A 20,210-nucleotide genomic window follows, 5' to 3' on the forward strand; every position below is an offset into this window, starting at 1 on the left:
ATGCCCACATAACCTCTTTCTTTTCTCATTTTTTTCTCTTCTCTCCTTTCTTTCATGCTTTTTTTTTTTCATTTTCCTCTTCCTTTTGTTTTGTTTTTCTTTGTTGTTGGTTTTTTTCTCCTTTCTCCCTCCCTTGGCCCCTCTGCCCCATGCAGCACTATTTCTGTGATGCATGGAACACATTTGACGCCTTGATTGTTGTGGGTAGCATTGTTGATATAGCCATCACCGAGGTAAACGTAAGTACCGGCGTCCCGCCCTGCGACGCCGTGCCTGCCCCACGCTCACCCCATTGCTCTCCTCCTCCTCATTGCTTCCTCCCAACTCCTTATTTCCCCTAAGTTATTCTTGTTTGTTTGTTTAAATTGGTTTAAAGGATTTTCTTTCTCGTTGCTTTACTTTGAAATTTTTTTATTCTTTTTTTTTTAACGTTTGGAACGAGCTAAGCCCCCTTTCCTTCTGAGTTTTGATTGCTGCATCCTTTCCTTCCCCCTTTGCAATTGGCCTAGCATGACACACACTGTCTGGGAGGATGCAGCCCTGGGATCCCGGAGTGAGACGGTGGAAGGGTGTTTACAACCACTGGGCAGCCCCTTCCCACCCCCAGCATCCGGGAAATGAGCTCTCCCGAGGACCACGGGTGAAGGCTCGCACTTGGCCGGCACTGTCAGCCCATCGTATTCACGCTAAAATGGCCCCTCCACTGAGAGGCAGGGGAGAACAGCCCGCACCCCTCTTTTCTGGAGAGGGCTCCTCCACCCCCCCGCAACTTGCTGTGGGAGCACCTGGCCCCAGGTGAACCTGCCCCAGAGGACCAGCCTTGCCCCTGCCTGGCTCTCCCCCTCACCACCCCCCGCCCTGGCTCCAAGACCTCCTGCACCTGCTCCCGGGAGCTGCCCCCTCCTAGACAGTCCCTCTAGCCTCTGCTCCCCGGCATGTTCAACCTTCTCTCTTTATCTATAGGCAAGCCCTCTTGCGGTTGGTCTTTAACATGTGTGGTTTAGTTTTTTGTCAGGATTTTTCCTTGGTTAAGAGACTTGGTAATGTTTGCACAAATGATGCACTGAACCATTGAATAACAGCACGGAGCAGATGCTCTAGAGTTCTGATCTAAGGTGTCAGAAACACCCCACGACCGCCACCGTCCCCCCTCCTTGTCCTTACCCGCCCCCTCCACCCCGTAGTTGGCTGCCAGTCGGTTGAACTGATGTTATTTATGTGCTGATTCCGCTGGTCAGAAGCCCTGTCCGCCCCCTTCGAGCAGGTGGGCGTTGGGAGGAGGCTCTTCTGCTTTCCCTGTGCCCCCCCGTCAGCCTGCCCCCCCCGCTCGCCCCGCAGCATAGATGTGACTGCCCCTCTGTCTCGGGGATCCCCCAGGGTCGTCTTTGTCTTGCAGTGTGTGTGTGTGTGTGTGTGTGTGTACGCTCCCTTGACCTCTGCCAGTGAATCATTGGGGCACAAGGAAACCAAGCTCCCCACTCAGGCTCCATGCCTCTCCTCCCTTGGCACTGCCCCCCTCCAAGTGGCTGGATGGACCCCAAGTTGTATCCCCGGAGCTGTCACATCCCTACCTACACGTATCCACTGGCCGGGGCCTGTGCTGGGACCGAGGGGCCCTCGGGGGAGACCAGGGAAGGGCAGGACGAGCCTGCGTCTGGAGAGTGGGTCCCTGTGGGGAACCATGCCAGGGGACTTGAGGCCGATGGCAGGAACCCGCAGGAAGGTGACAGCAGGCAGCTCTCTGGGTGCAGAGGACCCACCTCAGTCCCAGGGTCCTCTGGGGCGCTCACTGTCGGCCAGGCCCACGCCATCGCTCAGCCTGCCGTTTTCTTTCAAGCTACTGCTATTTTTAAAGAAAAACAAAGACAAAGGAAAATAATTCTAGAGTATAAAATTTCTACCCCAGAAAGTGACTGTTGGAATTGGGGGTGGTGCAGGACTCCAGGAACGCCACGTGGAGTCACATGCAGACCCTCCATTTGTACAACAGTTTCCGTTTACAATTGGCCTCGGCACGTGGCTTGTGCGCCGTGAGCCTGAGCTTGCCAGACGAGAATGACCATCCCCGCTTGCCGACGCGCAGGTGAGGATGGAGCGTGCCGGTGCCCTTGCTGCCCCTCGGCTGGAGCCCAGGCCTCCCGGGGCGGGGGGCCAGCGTTCCTGCCTGTTCAGTCCATGACGCCCTTTGATGAACTCGTACATCTCATAGCCTCCTCTCGCGGACTCCCGCCGGCCAAGATGTGTTCAGCCCTTACGCTCCATAGTCCGTATCTTTAAATAACCACAGGGGGCTTTTTATTTTCTAAACAAGAAGTTATCGGCCCAGCCCCACTTCCAGGTGGGAAGCCCCTCCAATTCCTCCCAGTATCCTTCGCCCACATGGAGATGCTCTTCACTCTCCAGATTGAGGAGTTTGTGAAAAGTCATATGAAGGGTTGTGTCTGGAGATAAAAACGGGGACCGCGTGTGTGATGCAGAGCAGAGTAGGTGTCCAGAGACCCACCGCTCGGCCCCGACTGTTTGCCACTCTCTCCCACACCTCCAGAAAGGACACCCGCGGCATCATCCCAGGCAGGGGCCGGAGGAGAAGGCTGGACCAGGGTCAGATCAAGTGCTTGAGTCCTGCTTCTCCACTGCCACCCACCGATCTGAGCAGCATGATGATTCACGGTGCTGGGTTTCGAAGCTCAACTAAGAGCATCCATTTAAAAACCGCCGTAAACTGTACATCACTGTTGGGACTTCCCTGGTGGCGCAGTGGTTGAGAATCCGCCTGCCGATGCAGGGGACACGGGTTCGAGCCCTGGTCCGGGAAGATGCTACCTGCTGCGGAGCAACTAAGCCCGTGCGCCACAACTCCTGAGCCCGCGTGCCACAACTACTGAAGCCCATGCGCCTAGAGCCCATGCTCCGCAACAAGAGAAGCCACTGCAATGAGAAGCCCGCACACGGCAACGAAGAGTAGCCCCCGCTTGCCGAAACTAGAGAAAACCCACGTGCAGCAAGAAGACCCAATGCAGACAAAAATAAATAAATTAATTAAATAAATTTATTTAAAAAAAAAACAAAACTGTACAGCGCTGTTAAAGGGGAGAGACCGTGGCACCCAAGCAAAGGACGATCTTTCCAACCCCCCTGCTGACACACCAGCCAAGCACAGATGTCACAGCCCTCGTTCCCGGATACACTCGAACTCTTGGTCGACAGGTCCAGCCAGATCAAAGCAAGCTCACTGACCACTGCCCACGACTCAAGCCAAGATGGGCCTGTCCCACAAGCACGGACATGGCCCTGCACCCCGACGGTAGCCAGGATTGTGGGACAAGTTATAGGGATGACGACGCTTCTTCTCAGAGGCAGGACCCTCCACCGTATGGTTCTGCCTTCCGGCCATAGGCAGGTTATGGGTCTGGACGCTCGCTGGGCCAAAAGCTCAGCTCCAGGCCTCCCCGAATTTTCTAGTCTTACTGTTGTCACAAGACCTCCTTTTGCAGACAAATGTTCCATTCCAGCCTCAGAGGGATCCCTGAGGCTCTCCACCTGTAACTCCTCATCTTTGACAATTAACCTACAGAGACCAGCTCTCGTTTCCCTCCCCAACTGCTGTATGCCTCCCAACCGCCCTCCAAATATTCCCCACGTTCAAAGTCATCTCCCCTCAAACAGCTCCGTCCTGCCTCTGCCAGGCTCTGGTGCCCCCCTTTGGGAAGTGGATTCCCCAGCGACCCCAGGAACGATTGTCCATTCCTTCCACCGTGGCTGGAGCCTCTCCTTCTGGTGCCGGGCACCTGGGATCCATTATGGACCAAACAAAAGCCCGTCCTTGGGAGCCGGTGTCCTAAGGCTGGGAGATGTTCGGACACAGAAAATCAGGAAATGGTGCAGTACGTGGAGAGCCGAGAAGTGCCAGGGGAGGGGTTGGAGGAGCAGGGAGCCGGGGAGGCTGGTGCCGTTCTCTGTAAGACGAGCTGCACCGAGGAGGGGAATTTGAAGAAAGCAAAGACCTGAAGGAAGTGAGGCGATGCCCTTGCGGATCCCGGGAGAGGAGCTTTCGGGCAGGACGAGCAGGGTGGGGGGGTCCGGGAGGGGAGCAGGTTTGGGCCTTCGCCTGAGCACGAAGCGGAGACTCTGACACCTTTGAGAAGAGGTGTCCGTGGTCCAGGGACCCCTTTGCTGTCTGCGGGAGTCAAGGGCAAAGCCCTTCCACCATTTGGAAGGTGGACGCAGCCATCCAGGTGGGAGGGGACGGAGTTGCAGCAGACGTGGTGGAAACGGTCAGATTCTCAGTCTGCTCTGCGAGCAGGACCCACGGCCTCTCCTGACAGACTGGATGTGGGCGCCAGAGAAGGAGGGCTCCCAGGAAGCCGTGGGGTCCCGGCCGAGCAGGGGAGGATGGAGCTAGTGTCGGCAGGAGGGTGGGAGGCGAGGCCCGTTTGCACGAGGAGGACGAGGCTTGGGGGCTGTGTACTCGACTGCCCAGCAGTGACGTCAGGCGGACAGGCAGACGCCCAGTGTGCGGTCAGGCATGGAATCAGCAGCACGGCGATGGTGTTCAAGGCCGGGACAGGCGAGCAGCTGAGGGAAGAGGAGGAATGGGGGGCTGAGCTGGCGCCTCCGTGCTCAGGGCCGCCTTGACCTCCGTCTCACTCTGGGAGATGCCCTTTATCCTCCGATGTGACCGGGGAGACCCGGGGCCCCGCAGTCACGCTGGATTCTGCGTCCGTGGCCACGGCCCGGCCACCCCGTCCCCTCTGGACGCGCTACCTTCTCCGTCTGGGCAGTCAGCGTCATGTCCCCTAGGAAGCCCGCTGCTCCTCCTTTATCCCTTGAGTCTGAAATTCTGTTTTCCAGAAGGAAAGCCTAGTGACGTAACCCTGTGATGTCAGTGGAAGCTCCTGGGGTGTCAGAAGTGGCCCCCCTCAGCCCCCAGTTACCCCTCCACCCCCCTGCACGACAGGAAGTGCTGGGAGGCCCGGAGCCTTCATCACGGACACACGTGTCCCCAGTCGTGGACGAGGAGGCCACGGGACTGACAGCGGCGACCCGCCTTGGGGCTAGACGTCCTTGAGTGCAGTGGCGGGGGGCTGAGGTGGTCCCAGAGCGCCCCCCACCGGCTCTGCACTGGGCACCTTCTGACAGTGACACCCTCGCCGCCTGGCAGGTCCACGTGTGGAGCGCCCGAGAGCCGTGGCGTCAAAATTGTCACCTAGAAACTCTCCAGAGAGAAGGCCCCAGGGACCCTCAGGTGGGAGCAGGACGGGCTGTGTGAGGGACAGGACGCAGCCAAGGGCCTCCGGGCAGGTTCAGCGGGAGGAAGGCTGGGGACTTGCGTGGACACAGAGACAGCACTAGTGCAGGGTGGCCAGCGCGGCCGAGCAGGACGGTGGGGTGAAGTGGCGCAGTCCTGGCTGGGGTCTCGGTAGGAGCTCGGCGGCGGTGGGGGGGAGCGTGCTGCCCTTGGGGGTGCCAGGCCAGGGCCACCACACGTCACATCCCTGGGAGGGGCAGAGCTTGCTCAGGGTTTGCCAAGGCCGTGCAGCTAACAGGTGGCGAGAGCGGGATTCGAGTCCATCCCTGTGGGAGAACTGACTCCTGCATTTCCGTGAGCCCTTCGGCCAAACCGCGGGCAGGCTGGCAGGGGCCCTGCACTCACAGGCCCCGCTCAGGGCGCTCCCAGCCTCGGGACCCCAGGCAGGGCGGCTCAGCCGAACTTCTCCGGGCCTGAGGACACCAGGCGATGCTCGGACGCCTGGGCCCTGGGTCAGTGGGGCTTGGAGGACAAGAGCGCAGGAAGTGTGGAGCAGCCCCTTCCCTGCCCTCTGGACAGGAGGAGGAAGCAGGCGGAGGGGAGAAGGGGTGGGGACAAGGTGACACGACTGGGACGTGGTTCAGCCTAGAGCATCTGGGCCCTCGGGTGCTGCCCCACGCGCTGCTCACCTGGCTCCTGGGGCCAGTGGTCCTTTGACCACAGACCCACGGGCATGACTTCTAACGACCGCCCTCACTGGCTCCCCGTAAAAATAACGCAGCAGGTTTGGCTCCCACTCCGGCCTCGGGGCCTGGAGTGACTGGAAGGGAGACAGCATCCTGAGTCAGAGCATCTGACTCAGGGCTGAGTCAGAGCCTCCCGCCACCCCGAGCCCGCGTGGGCCCACGCCTGGCTCCCTGCCTCCAGCACGGCAGAGAGGGGCCAGAACGGGCATCAGTGTCTAGATGACGGTGGTCCGTGTGGCCTGGGCTGCTTCTGAGGTCTATGAAGTCAACGCTGGTGGTGTCAGGCCAAGCCAGGTGGAGCCGCTGTGGCCCTTGCCACCTTCCTGTGCCCCCATCCCACCCACCTGTTTCCCTCTGCTGGCCCCTCCCCCGCTGCTCCGGGAGCCCCTTCCGGTCCCTCCCCTTCTCAGCACCACCTCCACTCCCACGCCCCTAACAAACGAAGCCACCAAGGTGCCTTGTTCACACGAAGGCAGTACTGACTCAGCACTGCCCGCCCCAAAAGAAACGCTGCCTTTAAAGGGACAAAGGTAAGGCTTGACCTAGAGATGGTATCTGGAGCGTGGATGTGAGCGAGGAGGGGGCCCGGCTCCCAGTTGTCCTAAAGGGTAGTTTCTCCTCCGCTTGGAAAGGAAGTTGGCCCTGAGAGGTTGAGCAGAGCCCTGCTCGCCCGGCAGTGAGCCGGGCCCCCAACCAGCCGCAGTCCAGCAGGACGCGGGGAGCCATTTCCAGAGCCCGGGCTCTGCCTGCAGAACAAGGCCCACGTGCTGGACAGCAGGCTGCCGGGCGCAGGGTGTCGCAAAGCAGTGGCCTGGAGGAGCGTCCTGCAGGCCTGACCCGAAAGGCCCCTGGAACCTGTTTCTAATGGTTCTCACCCGGCTGAGTTAGGCTGTCTGGTGTCCCAACAGGCAGGACCCGACGGGGCCCCTCTTGCCCTCCGCCTTCTGACCGAGACCCCTCCACCTTCCGTCCTCTAATTTTCTTTCCTTTCCTCCCTCATTCTCATCTTTTCTGTCCTCATACAACCCTCTCCTTTCCCCTAAATCAGAGGACTAGACTGAAGGATGCTGTCAGGACACAGCCCTGGTTCAGCCAGACGGCCATCCATCCAGGCAGTGGGTGTCACTTGTCCCCAGCTGAGCCAGCTGCCGGGGTGTTTGCCAGAGAGCGTCTAAAGCAGAGGGACCTCGAATATTCCCTGAGCTCGTGGAGGAAGTGAGGGAGCTAATTTCACCAGGCCCCAAAACACTGGCAGGTGCCCCCAAAAGCACTCACTCTGTCTAATGCCGCTTCCTGAGAGCCGCTGCTCTTGCTGGTTTGTTTCCTTGAGTCTGTCTCTCTTTTTCTTCTCCATCCTTCAGGCTCACTGTGTCCATCCATGTGTGTGTGTGTCTCTCTCTCTGTGTCCCTGTCTCTGTCTCTCTGTCTCTCCCCTCTGCCCCCACATATGGGATTTTGTGAGCGCTCCTGACAAGCTGATTTTATTCATTTATTTTTCATGAGTTCCTTTTGTTGGTTATCTGCTTGAGTGACTGTCCCTCCCAAGGAAGATAAGACAACCCTGGCGATTTTGTAATCAGTCCCGTGTAGCGTGAGTTCTGGCAGGTAACAGCACCTGAGGAGCCGTCGGGCTGCAGGTGAATAACGAACAGCTCCTGAGGCTTCAGCCAGTCCCCAGCACGACTAACAGCACAGGCCGGTCACCACAGTTCAGCACACAGAGCCTCTGCTCTGCACCTCTCCTCCAGCCCCCTTGGGGCCTAAGACCCCTCAAGGGATGCTCAGAAGGGCATTTCAACTGAGTGCCTATGACCACAAAGCTTCTCCTTTCTGGCTAGAATCTCCTTCCCTTTCTTGGTGGAATTTTCCTTTGGAGAGACAGATGCAAGCCCACGGGGGAGGGGGCTGCCTTTCCACCCTCCGCCCTCCCATCTTTAGGGTGACCTTCACTTGCTCCCTGCCCTTTTCTGTCCTTGTCTCCGCCTCCCTCATAACCCCCATCTTCCTCTTCCCAGCTCTTCTCTTCCTCAAACCCAATTCCATTCCTCCATTCGTGCCAGACCGAAATGGAAATTGGGCTTAAGAATTGCTTTTGACCATCGGTATTTCCTTCATTTGCCCTCAAATCTGTGGCACTGACCCTCCGCTGTGTGTCTCCCAGTTGACACGTGCTTACTTAGACCTTGCGTCTCCCTCCCAAGAAAGCACTTCATTCAACCTTAGAGAGCTAGCAGTTTACAACAGATATTACTTTGACCTTAAAATTCCTTCCCTGCAGCCACCCCGGCGGCTCTGACCTTCAGCACCTCCCAATCCCTCCACGTCCACAGGGCCACACCTCAGTTCCCGGAATGTACGTTTCTCCCGGTTGGAGGAGGGGCTAGAAGGGTAATGAGGACCCCCACCCCTGAACCTATGCCGGCTGGCTCCTGGCCACGAAAGCGGCGTCAGATGTCTCTAGAAGCCCTTGACTCCCGTATCCCCAGCTCTCTGTGTGTACCAGCCTCATATTTATCCTCCCACCCTAGGCTAACTGAGGTCTCACCAACAAAGCCCCAACCCCCCAGACCCCCCCTACGACACCGTGACATGCTCACAGCTGAACTACTGTCTTGTCTTGCAGATCAAATCGAGATGAGATTAGAGACAGTTAAAGTAGAGAAGCAGAGCTGGGGGAGGGGATGGCGGGGGGGGGGGTATGGCAGGCGGAGGGGGGATGCCAGCTGGACCCAGATCTTCAGGTGGTTTGGGATGGAATTGATATCAGATCCACTCCCTGAGTTCTGGACGAGAGTTTTTCGTTTTTTGTATTTTAAAGCAAGGCTTCTGTAGGAGGGTAGCCAGTAAAAGATTCACACACTCCCGTGCTGTTGCTTTTGACTCGGTTCAGAGGAATGTGGAATTTCAGTGACCAGATACATAACCGTTGTCTCAGCGGCAGCCACTGGGATTGGGCCCTTGTCCGAGGGCCTGTTTGGACTCAGCCTTCCCTGCAGGGAGGCAGGTCATCTGCACTTTTCCAAGCCAGCCTGGCCAGGAGACGCAGCCACGGCGCACAGCTGCTCCAAAGTGCCCTCGAACCGCCGATCACAGAGAACATCCTGGAAGATAATCAGGATATCAAAATCTACCACCTGGCCCTACCTCCCCGCTAACCCTCGCCTCCCAGCTATGCAAAGAAGGGGGGCCGAGAAAGAGGAGAAGAAGGGAGAGGAAACAGTCCCTTTCTTATGTGGTCAAGAACGATTTCCAACAACCTCTCCGTTCTCCAGAGAGACAATGGGATGTAAACTGGGAAACGCCCCACCGATTCTGGCGTCTGTCCGTCCCGGAGAACCCTCTTTGCAGCCTCTGGTGCCCCTCAGTCCCCTCGGCTCCCACGGGTGGTCTAGAGAGAGCACCCCAGTGAGGAGGAACAAGGAGGACATTCCGGAAGCAAAGGCTTCATCCACTGAGGTGCTGCTTCTCATCTGGTCCTGAACTTGGGTCGGAAAGGCAGTTTTCCAGAGCCACCCCAGGTCTTTGCCGGTTGAACCATACAAGGTGACCCACATACATGTGCCCAGGTGAGGGCAGGGTCTGTCCCCGCTGCTGGCCCAGGGCCTCTCTGACAGTGTCCCACCTCTGCCCCACATGGGGAGGAATAATCTCATTTCATTGCTACCAATTGCAAGAGCAAATTAAGTTAATTGCCCTGATACCCTAACCCCTTGAAAATGACCAGTTCATTAGAAAACAAAGATCAGAATGGGCGGCTGAGAAACGGGCTGCACGCTCCCCGCTCGTGGACACGAGCTGGCGGCAGGCAGGGTGCAGGGCAGGTGACCCCCACTCCCCCGCACCGAAAAGGTAACTCAGGGTCACCGGGAGCGAGTCTGGGGAAGCATCCGAGGGGGGCGGCTCAAGCACTCCGGGCTCCCCATTAATCCTGCACTTAGCTCAGAAGGTAGAAGTGATGCTCGGTGGTCCCTCAGGACGTTCTGGGGGATCACAGCGATCGGCAGACACACTCGCCCGTCTCCTGGCCGCCCGGGCATCTGGGGGTGACCTTGGGCAGCAGTGCGTCAGCCAGCGGTTCTCTGTGGGCAGGGCTGTGCGACGGGCCCCTTCCTGCACTCTCCTGTAGGAATCGCTCTGGGTTGCCTTCTGGCTTTGTTACGACGCGTAGTTACCTTCCAGCCCGTGGACCTTGTAAGCACAGCTCCTGACATGAGGACAGGCGCACGCGAGCGGCTGACAGGTGACCCTGCCCCGGCAAGTCAGAAGCAGCCTCTGAAGTGCAAGGCTCAAGGCTCAAGAAAAAACGAACCCGTGAGTCTCCACATTCTCCCCAAGTGAGGCTCTTTGGACGCTGGGTTCCCAGAGGCCCGTCCTTCCTCTCTACACGGCCCTTCTTGTCTCCTGTCATAGGGATGGATCATGAGGGTCACTGGGGACTTCCCTGGCGGTCCAGTGGTTAGGACTCAGCACTTCCACTGCCGAGGGCCCAGGTTCGATCCCTGGTCGGGGAACTAAGATCCCACAAGCTGTGCAGCGCGGCCAAAAAAAAAAAAGCTTTACTGAATTAATACATAGTGTTAAAGTAATACGATATGCTCAAGGTGATTAGAACAGACCTAAAGGTAAATCTTGGAGTAAAATATGACTTACATAGATGAGGTCTGAAATGGAAGCATAAAAGGCTAAAAACAAGAAAATGACAGTTAAGACATTTAAAAAGCCCAAATGAAGGATTCTGAATGTTTAAGCAGTAAAATAAGTAGTAGTAATATTTTCACGGTTGGGGGTTAATTCGGTCGGGCCAGGTGACCCAGGCAGGTCCTCTAAAGCACCCCCATTCTGGTCCCATTCGGGATGGGGTTGACCCAGAATACCTTCAATCATCTGCCCAGGGCTCTTGGAAGTAATGGGCAGCTTTGGTGGTTTTCAGGGTGCATCCAAGAAGGGAGCAAGGCTAGAGCCTGCTGGGCGCTCGGCCTAGAGCCCAGCACTAAGTGCCTGTGGCCTCACCTCCATGCGGCCCTCACACCCCTCCCCCACTGAAGCCCGGGAAACGTGGGGCTCCTGACAGGTTAACACTGGGGCGCAAGCCCCTGACCAGCCTGGAGCTTCCTCCATGCGTGCGTGTGCGTGCGTGTGCGTGTCTGTCTCCATGTTCTCTCTCAGCCTGCTGGCCGAATCCTAGATACCCCGCCCCGTCCAGGCACGTGGGTGGACCTGGCAGCTGCAGCCCCTCGTGAAGCAGAGGCAGATCTAGACCGTGTTCCGTAAATGACCAGAGAGGCGTCCTGTCCCTTCTCCTCCCTTCCCTCACCCCGTGTCTCCCCCAGTCCCCGAAAAGGACACCTCCCAACTTGCAATGGGAAAAAAAGGAATTTGCTGAGAAATCTGTTACCAAAGAAGTATTTTTCAGTCTGCAAGCAAATGTCTGGTTGTGCACATTTCCGTCCTCAGAAACCCCATTACATGTTCTCCTTGTTTGTACCTTGAAAACAGAAACACAGGAGCAACTCTCTGAAAGTGGAGGGTAAGAGTGAAGTCGTGACCTTCTAGAAGGAGTTGGCAGCTCAGGCGGCGGGGACCAGTCCAGGCTGTGCTCTGTGTGCGGGGCTAAAGGGCAGGGCACCTTCCCGGATGCAGCTCAGGGCTGCTGTGGGATGCTCCCCTGAGGCCAGGCCCCTAATGAGCCCAGAGTCAGACCCCTGAGAACAGCTAATGAGCCCAGAGTCAGACCCCTGAGAACAGCTTCTCGGGGTGTTAACAGTGATGTCCTAAATTGTGTGCAGGGCTTTCAAATTTAATAAACAGATCCACACTCGTTATCTCAGGCCGGTGTCCAAGGTCCACACCCGGGGATCAGGAGCCTAGCAGGGCCTTCTCCCTCCTGAGCCTCAGCTTGAGGGCTAGCCCCACCGCAGAGGGGGTAACTGAACCTCAGTCTTCCCCTGGACCTGGGGGGCCACTGCCCCTGGGCTCCTTTGCTCACATACACGTGGGCAAAGAGCAGCCTTGGGCACAGGCAAGGTCTCTCGCCTTCAGCTGGCAGTGCTGGGTAAGCGTGTGCAGTGCCAGCCCCTGGAGGCTATCTTAGGACACACGGCTGATTAAAAACAAACAAAACCTCCATCCTCAAAATCCAGAACACCTCCGTGATAACAGATGTGAATTAGTAGTTAATCTGTAGCCAGAGATGGTTCCGGGCAGGAGAACACCCAGAGTCCTCGCTGGGTGGGAGTCCACTCTGGCGGCACCCGGACCCTGCCAGGCCTGTGCCGTGTACCCTCCACTTGGCCCTCTTGCCCTCTCCTGCCACTGCGTTGCTCCTGTGTTACCGAGACCTAGAATGCCGGGCGTCTTCGTCGGAGACTCATTACAGCATATCTCTGTCTGCCTTTCTTTAAAGCCAGCTGAACATACCCAATGCTCTCCCTTTATGGTAAGACCGAGCCTCCAGACCACGCTCTCAGCTTCTGTGACCCCCTCTAACATACCCACTTCCCCCACCCGACCCCCAGCATCTTGGAACCCAGCCCCCGATGCATGTTGCCTGTGTCTGCCATGCGCCTTGCCTGCCTGGTCTGTGAGCTGTCGAGTGCTGTTGGTGCGACATTTCCGTCCTTGAGCTTTCCTGTGGGTGGCAGCTCACCGTGACCGTGACTGTCTAATGAGCCACTGGGAGAGAATCGGACCCGAGGGCCATTTCCTGTTAAACGTCCTGACGACTCTGCTGGCTGACGTCCCCACCCTGAATCTGACGTGGGCTTTGCACGGGGCACCCACGAGCGCCATGGCGAGGCCTCTGGGAGAGAGGAAGGAGAGGTGACATAGCCAGAGACGGGGAGGTCCTCCTAGTCACCAGGCCGCCCTCCAGCTCTGAGTCAAGGCCCCAGTAAGAGGTTAAGCTGGGTTCATTACCCAGAGAGTGGTTGGATCTCCCATCACCCCGACAGTGTTACCTGTGAGGGGCATTAAAACTAGGCCACGCCCGCTTCACTGCAGCAGACCGTCTGGTGGGAGCCGCTTCTGCTCTAGGAATCTTTGGCTAAAGTGAGAGAGAGGCCGACCGGTGTGACCTTGAAGTCTCCTTGGAACAGCTGTCTCCAAGAGGCTGCCGTCACAGGCTTCAAACGTGGGCCAAGCGTGAGTTTTTAGCAGGGCCGGTGAGTGGGTTGATTCCCCGAGCCCCAGAAGTCAGCAGACAGAGGCAAGATCGGTGGGGATGTTTCCTGACGAAGCCCACGACCATAGCCGGAAGGGCTGAGCCTGGACGTGCTGCCCGTATGTCACCGGTCAGTAGAGCATAAGGCACCTGCAGCATCGGGAGGGCTCTGAACCCAGGACGAACTCAGACTGGAGGCTTGAGTTTTGCTTTTTAACGAGTCAGATGCAGCTGCCTCTGCGGCGCCAACCTCCCAGACTCTTGATGCCCAGCTGAGGTTCCGTGTAAGCTGGCGCTCTCTTCTTCCTTCTCCCTGCCCAAGCACAGTGGGGCTGACGGCTGAGTTCCAAAGCCCTGAGCCTCCTCTACCCCTTCCTCTGGGGGAACACCACCTCCTTTTAAGGAGAGAAAGTAGAATTGCAAGTAGGTACACGGGTGATAGAAATGCAGAGATGAAGGGCATCAAAGACTTCAGAATGCAGACAGGTAGGGCCCGGGGTCCAGACGGCCTGCTGCCAGGGCCCTCCCAGCCCCTGTGGCCCCCCAGCCACCAGCCAGCCCCAGGGGAGCAGCTCTGGTTCAGAAGGAGAAGGATAGATACCCCCCGCCCCGGGAGGAGCAGGGTGTGCTGGCGCGTGTAAACCCTGCCCCCCTCGTGGGGCTCCTGTTCTGATCGGGGTGAGGGGAGAGGCCCCTGGAGCCCTGGCCGCAGGGTTAGAACCAGGAGCCGCGAGGGCTCCAGCGCTGGTGGGATTTTCGTGGGCGTGGCCAGGCCGGATCTGATCTGGAGACGGTCAGAAATGAAGCCAGAGGAGTGGGAGTTGAGAATCGGGGCCCACATGGGGCCCAGCAACCACCCGGAGATGCCTCCGAGCAGGGGGCCTGCAGCGGGAGCAGTAACAGGAAGCCCGAAGGTCCGTTCTCTCCTGGTGCCCACGGGGCCGGGGGCTGCACTAGCTCTGGGGAACCGGCCGGCTCCCGGGGCCACCACCCCAGCTCTCTGGCCGGTGTGGGCAGGAGGAGGGCCGGGCGTCAGTGTGTGCTCATTGTCCTCGGATCTGGAGGAGAGGGTGGCAGGGCTGCGTGTCCGGCCCCTGACCCCCGGCCAGGCATGCGCCGGCCCCCGGCTGCCCCAGGCCCAGCAGCCCCGGCCCGCTCCAGGACGCCCCTGGGGAGCCCCCCCGCCCTGAGCAGGACCCATCGGTCCTCTCACAGCAGGGAGACCCGTCCAGGGCTCACGCTCCACTGCCCGAGCCTCCACCCCTCCCAGGCCTGCGCAGCCGGCGGGCCCAGGGCAGAGGGGAGCGGAGGGGCAGCAGGGGCTGCGGCCCGGGCTCTGTCGCAGCGCCCACAGCCCAGGCCCACCCGCAGCCGTGGGGGGAGGTGGCACACAGAGTGCTGAGGCTGGGCAGCCCCCGCCCCCCAGGCCCTCCAGAGCGCCGGTCCCGCTCAGGACGCCGGACCCTCGGCTGAGCCGAGCGGGGGGGCGGCAGGAGCACCGGGGCGGCTCTCGGCTGAGATTTCAGATGGACTTTCTAGGGAATCGCCTGCTGCCCCCACCCCCACCCCCACCCCCGCCCCGGGGGCTTAAGACCAGGGATGCTGGGGCAGAGGCTCGGGGCCTGGGCACGGCCGGGCGCCGCAGAGGCCTGGGGCTGGGCCTACCCGTGGGCGCCGGGAGAGTCGAGTGCAGCCGGCCCCCGCCGCCCGCCTGCGTGTTAACTGCTGTGTTAACGGCCCCAGAACGCGGAAGAGAACTCCCGCATCTCCATCACCTTCTTCCGCCTCTTCCGGGTCATGCGCCTGGTCAAGCTGCTGAGCCGTGGGGAGGGCATCCGGACGCTGCTGTGGACGTTCATCAAGTCCTTCCAGGTACCCCCCGGCCCCCCTCCCAGGCCCCACCTGGGGCGATGCTCCCAGCGGAGGGGAGGCTGCAAGCGTTCTGCTTTCTTCTCTCTTGTGGATTTGCCCCGAGAATTGACTGCACAAAGGGGTTTTGGGGTGGAAGAGGTTTGAAAGCCTTGGGCAGAGGTGGCCCGATGACCCCTACGGCCGCTCCCAATTCGGGTGTTGTCAGCCCGGGGCTGGCACCCTCGTCCCGGCAGTGGTTCAGCAGGGTCTGCTGTCCGCACCCGCTTAGGGACTTAGCCAGACTCCCCGGGACCCTGGTGTGCCCCGTGTGGACCCAGGGCTGCCAACTGCGGGGCCAGTTCTCTGCCCCCAGCACTCGTTTCCTTCTGCGAAAGCAGAATGACGGTGGCCCCGGCCTCAGCCGTGGGTGACTGTACCGGCCCCACGTGCTCACCCACCCCCGACATTTCCTGGGCGCCACTGAAGGTGGAGCCCGAGCGCCCACCAGGCCGGATGGCCCGTAGTCCTGCGGTGCCACCTAGTGGTGTGCGGGCTCCATCCACCCCGTGAGCCGCGAGGCCTCCTCCCCGGGAGGAGGTGGGGAGCACACCGCCTGAGTAAAGCGCAGAGACCAGGCCGCGGGCCAGGCACTGCCCAAGCATCTTGTGAGCCTTAAATCAGCCAGGCCCCAAAACCCCCTGAGGTCATTACTTTTCTTCCCATTTTTCAGATGAGGACACTGAGGCCCAGAGAGGTTAAGCCCAGCCCAGCTCCCACAGCCACAGTGGCGGAAGCGGGCTTGAGCCCAGGGTCTCGCTTTTGTCTAGTGCCCCTTCGTCCTGCCTTTCCTACACCTGGCGGAACAGCTTACAGCTGTGAGGGGGGGAGGGGCTGCTGGGTGTCCCCCACGGCCCTCCGGCTGCACGAGGACAGGTGGGTGGCGGGAGGGTGTTTTGCTCTTTCTAGATTGTTTGTACCAACGGAGCATCATGCCAGGTCCCGAGCTCAGAGCCCACCTTTCTGGGCAGACCTCCCCAGGTCTCAGGTGCTTGACACCCAGGTGAGGGGAGGGGTCGGCACCAGGCTCAGGCTGCTCCCATTTAGTGCCCAGAACGTCTGCGGGGCTCCTGGAAGTGCCCCCCAAGCCAGGCAGCAGCTGGCGACTGAAGAGACGCCGCCCGGGGAGGGGTCCAGCCACCGGTCCCCCGCCGACTTCACGGCATCTGTGTGCCCCTGCCAGGCCCTGCCCTACGTCGCCCTCCTGATTGTGATGCTGTTCTTCATCTACGCTGTGATCGGGATGCAGGTAGGACAGGCTCCCCGCTGTCTCCTCGGGCCCGGCCCCCAGCCCACATCCCCTGACACCCGCCCCTCCTTCTGAGGCTGGAAAGGTCACCGGAAGTGGAACTTTCCCCCCACCCCCGTGGTGTCCTGGGGGTGCACAGCTCTGAGACCCTCTCTCCCCGTTGCCCCTGGCCCAGGTTCCACTCTCTATAGGGAAAAACTCCCCCAAGTTATGTGAAGGGCCTATTTGTTAATTATTCCTCAATAAAGTATTTTTTGAAGAGGAAAGAAAAATAGTCTCAAGAACCTGCAGCCAAGAAAAAGAAAAAAGAAAGAGGAAGGCCAGTGAGCCTTGTCCCTGCACAGATGCAGGGTCAAGGTCTCAGCCCCCGCCCGCTCTCAGCCCCCCTCCCGCGGGGCCCAGGGCCCCTCCCGAGGGCCGAGGGCACTTTTCTTGGATGCTTGTCCGGAGTGGGGGGCTGGGATCAGGGGCTGGACAGGGCGGCAGGTACCTGCCCCCGCAAGGCCTTCCAGGTCGCAGAGGGGACTCTGTTCAGCTTATGGGCCAGCCCGTCCAGGGTCAGCTGTGACCCCTGAAGAGACCATTGAACGATGGGTGGGAACCAGGACCCCTCTGTCCACAGCTCACGGACCCCATCCTCTCCCCCTGCCAGGTGTTCGGGAGAATCGCCCTGAATGACACGACAGAGATCAACAGGAACAACAACTTCCAGACCTTCCCCCAGGCCGTGCTGCTCCTCTTCAGGTGAGCGTGCAGACAGGTGCGGACAGGCGCACCAGGGACGCCTGCTCGGTGCGGCCCTGGCCTGGGTGCACGACGAGACCTGGGGCTGGGGGGCTGGGAAGCGCCCTGACCGGGAAGCCTTCCTTTCACTGCCGTTTATAATGACTGGACACGGCCCCTGCCGCTGACTCTGGAAGCCAGTAGGGGATCAAAATCAAACTCCAAGAGCACCCTGGTTCGAAGCTGAGCCAGGCCTGCAGCCACTCGCTATGTGACCTTGAGTGACCTTGAGCAAGACAGCAGATGACTCCGAGCCTCAGTTTCCTCCTAAGACAAGCCCAGCTGCCGGAGTTGGTGCCACTGTCTGTGTCAGTGGTTCCGTCCACGGCACTTAGTTCCCCCCTTGGCTGAGCCGGCGCCAGCCTTCACCCTCTGGGGAGGCCGCGGCCACAGGTACAGCTGGGGGAGGGGTGTGTCCCGCCCGACCCCGAGGGAAGGAGTCCGTGCGGCAGCCCCACGTCCTTCCTCCTCTGGATCCCAGTGACCCCCTGGGCTACCCCTCCCCTGGCTCTTCTCACCATCCTGCTCATCACAGCCTGGGCTCTGGGACCCCTCACCTGGTCCAGGGCTGGTGGTGATGAGAACTGTTTACTCAGTCCCTGGGCCAGATGATGCCTAGAGTCCATTCCAGCACCTGTACTCTCCATGCTAAGGTGCTGGGAGAGGCATTGAGCCCTTACCGTCCCCCTGGGGTTCTTTCCGAAGATCCAGGGATCCTCCCCATCAAATAACCCCACCTTCACTATGCTCTGTGGAATGCTTTCCTCACATCCAAGCCCACAAATCATTACTGCTCAAAATGTGTTCAATCAGAATGGCAGTCCCCTTAAATATCAGTCCGCCATCACCCTCCCTCAGACGGTAGCCGTGAGAACACGGGGCCATCATAAACCACAGCCTCACAGCAACATTTACACCTGAGCCCCACTTAAATATGGGACTTGGACACGTGAGCCGGGGCACATGGGTCTCCCCTCTACTTTCCTAAAGTCCTTGGCGACAGGAGATAGTTTGTAAAAGAATAAGGAAGGATAAAAGCCAAGAAAGAGTGCCATTTTGAGCCAGCAGTGCTGAGGAAGTCTTCAACGGAGGCAAGCAGATGGGATTCAATGGACAAAGGACCGGGTTCGGAGGAAAACACATCCCACAGCAGGTGAGCCTGTGAAGGAGCGAGAGCGGCCAGGGCCTCCCCAAGCTCAGGGTCCACAGGGGCCAGGCACCAGGACAGCTGGGGCCACAACCAGACTGCCTCCTTGGGGAGCCGCGTTTGGAGAGCGTTTGCTGATGCCCACAAGCTGAAAGCAGAGCCCTGCCACCACAGCCTGGGCTTTGGGGTCTAAGAAGTAGAGCAGGGCCCCAAGGGAACCCACCCTTTAAGAGAAGCTACCTGTCCACCCCACCTGGCAGCACGTCTCGTCTTGTCTTCCATGGTCCGCAGAGATGCTCCTGCAACAAGAACTTGATCCACAGAGTTGTGTACTGGGCTCTCGATCACAAAGAGCGGTAACAGTCACCCCAAAGTACTGGGCGAAAACCAATGTCAAAAAAGAAGTCACCACACTCACCTAACAGATGAATGAACACATCAGGAGGAAGAGAATAGGGAGAGGAAAGATATTTGAAAATAAGCACAATTTGTGTCTTTAGAGAGATTATAGAACCTGGCACATCTGTCAAATTAGAAAGGAATGGGAGGAGGAGGAGAAGTCATTATTAATGAGAACAAATTAATGAGAGAATTAATTAAATTTAATTAAAGAGAGAACTCAGAAAATATACAATTGTTAAAATATTTATTTATTTATTTATTTATTTGGGGCTGCACTGGGTCTTCACTGCAGCACGCGGGCTTCCTCTAGCTGCGGCGAGCGGGGGCTACTCTTCGTTGTGGTGCACGGGGTCTAGGCGCACAGGCTTCAGTAGTTGTGGCGCACGGGCTTAGTTGCTCCGCAGCATGTGGGATCTTCCCGGACCAGGGCTCGAACCCGTGTCCCCTGCATTGGCAGGCGGATTCTTAACCACTGTGCCACCAGGGAAGTCCCAGTTGTTGGAATGTTTTTTAAATGGACATAGCTTAAGAAGGAATTAACGATCTGAAAGACCAAGCCAGGAATTGTCTCGGTGTACAGCCAGAAGGACAAAGAGATCGATATAAAAGTTAACACATGGAGGATAGAGCCAGAAAATCCCATCTTTATGATACAAATTGAGACAAAAACGAACTGAAGGAATGGAGAGAAGGAAATACAGGAATGAGCAAAGAAAATTTCAAATGAAGATACATGCCTTCAGATTGAAAGGCCTAGTAAGTGCAGAACAGGTTACTCCAAAAGACCCGTAGCAAGACGCATGATGAAGTTTCAGAAAACCACGAGTAAAGAAAATATCCTAAAAGTTTCCAAAGAGGAAAAGTCAATTACTTTCAACAGTATCAATTGTCCTTAGAATTCTCATCATCATCTACTGTATAACAGAAGACAAATGAGTAATATATTTAGGATTAGGAGGGAAATGTATTACTGAACCTAGACTCCTATAATGCAGCCTAATCAGCATTCAAGTAACAAAGCAAAATAAAGATGTTTCCCGAAGTGTAAGAACCCAGGAAGTTTACCACATAAACCTTCTCTGAAACGATTACACAAGGATGTATTTCCACACAATGAAGGATTAATCTAAGAAGTCGAGTGGGCAGAGAAATGCTATGAGTAAAGAACCACTGAAGTTCATAGTTCTGAGCTGTCAGCAAAGAAATTCTAAAGCTCATGTTAATTCTAAATAATTGTTGAGGGAAAATATCTAAAACCTTGAATGCAATTTGGAAGTAAAATCCCATATTATCTCAACAAGGCAGGAATGATGAGAAACATGAAAGTGTGTGAAGATTCTTCTCCTGTTTGGGGAGAAGAAATAGATACTGTTCAGCTCTATGCATGGGGAGGGGGACGTGCGTATAAACAGATGTTAAATATTTAAAAGTCAACCGTTAGAAAAACAGAAATGGGATAGTACATTCTAGACCACTAGAAGAAAAAAAAAAGAAAACCTTAGCAATTCAGCGAAAGGAAGGAAAGACAAAAGAAGGCAGGAAAGAAAGAAAATTAAAACATAAAGTGA

General features: G+C 57.7%; 1 protein-coding gene across 5 annotated transcripts in view; it reads left to right on the forward strand.

Annotated features, from left to right (window-relative positions):
• Positions 1–20,210, forward strand: part of CACNA1C (calcium voltage-gated channel subunit alpha1 C) — a 475,349-nt gene that overhangs the window by 429,040 nt on the left and 26,099 nt on the right. For 3 of the 5 annotated variants that reach the window (XM_061206075.1, XM_061206076.1, XM_061206077.1), the window contains 5 exons: positions 156–239; positions 12,398–12,430; positions 14,897–15,025; positions 16,245–16,310; positions 16,963–17,054. In XM_061206075.1, the coding sequence (XP_061062058.1) occupies positions 156–239; positions 12,398–12,430; positions 14,897–15,025; positions 16,245–16,310; positions 16,963–17,054 (404 nt within the window). The remainder of the gene's footprint in view (positions 1–155; positions 240–12,397; positions 12,431–14,896; positions 15,026–16,244; positions 16,311–16,962; positions 17,055–20,210) is intronic. The other 2 variants (XM_061206079.1, XM_061206078.1) reach the window with 1 other exon arrangement.

Source organism: Eubalaena glacialis, chromosome 11 (assembly GCF_028564815.1).
Source record: "Eubalaena glacialis isolate mEubGla1 chromosome 11, mEubGla1.1.hap2.+ XY, whole genome shotgun sequence".
Taxonomy (NCBI): domain Eukaryota; kingdom Metazoa; phylum Chordata; class Mammalia; order Artiodactyla; family Balaenidae; genus Eubalaena; species Eubalaena glacialis.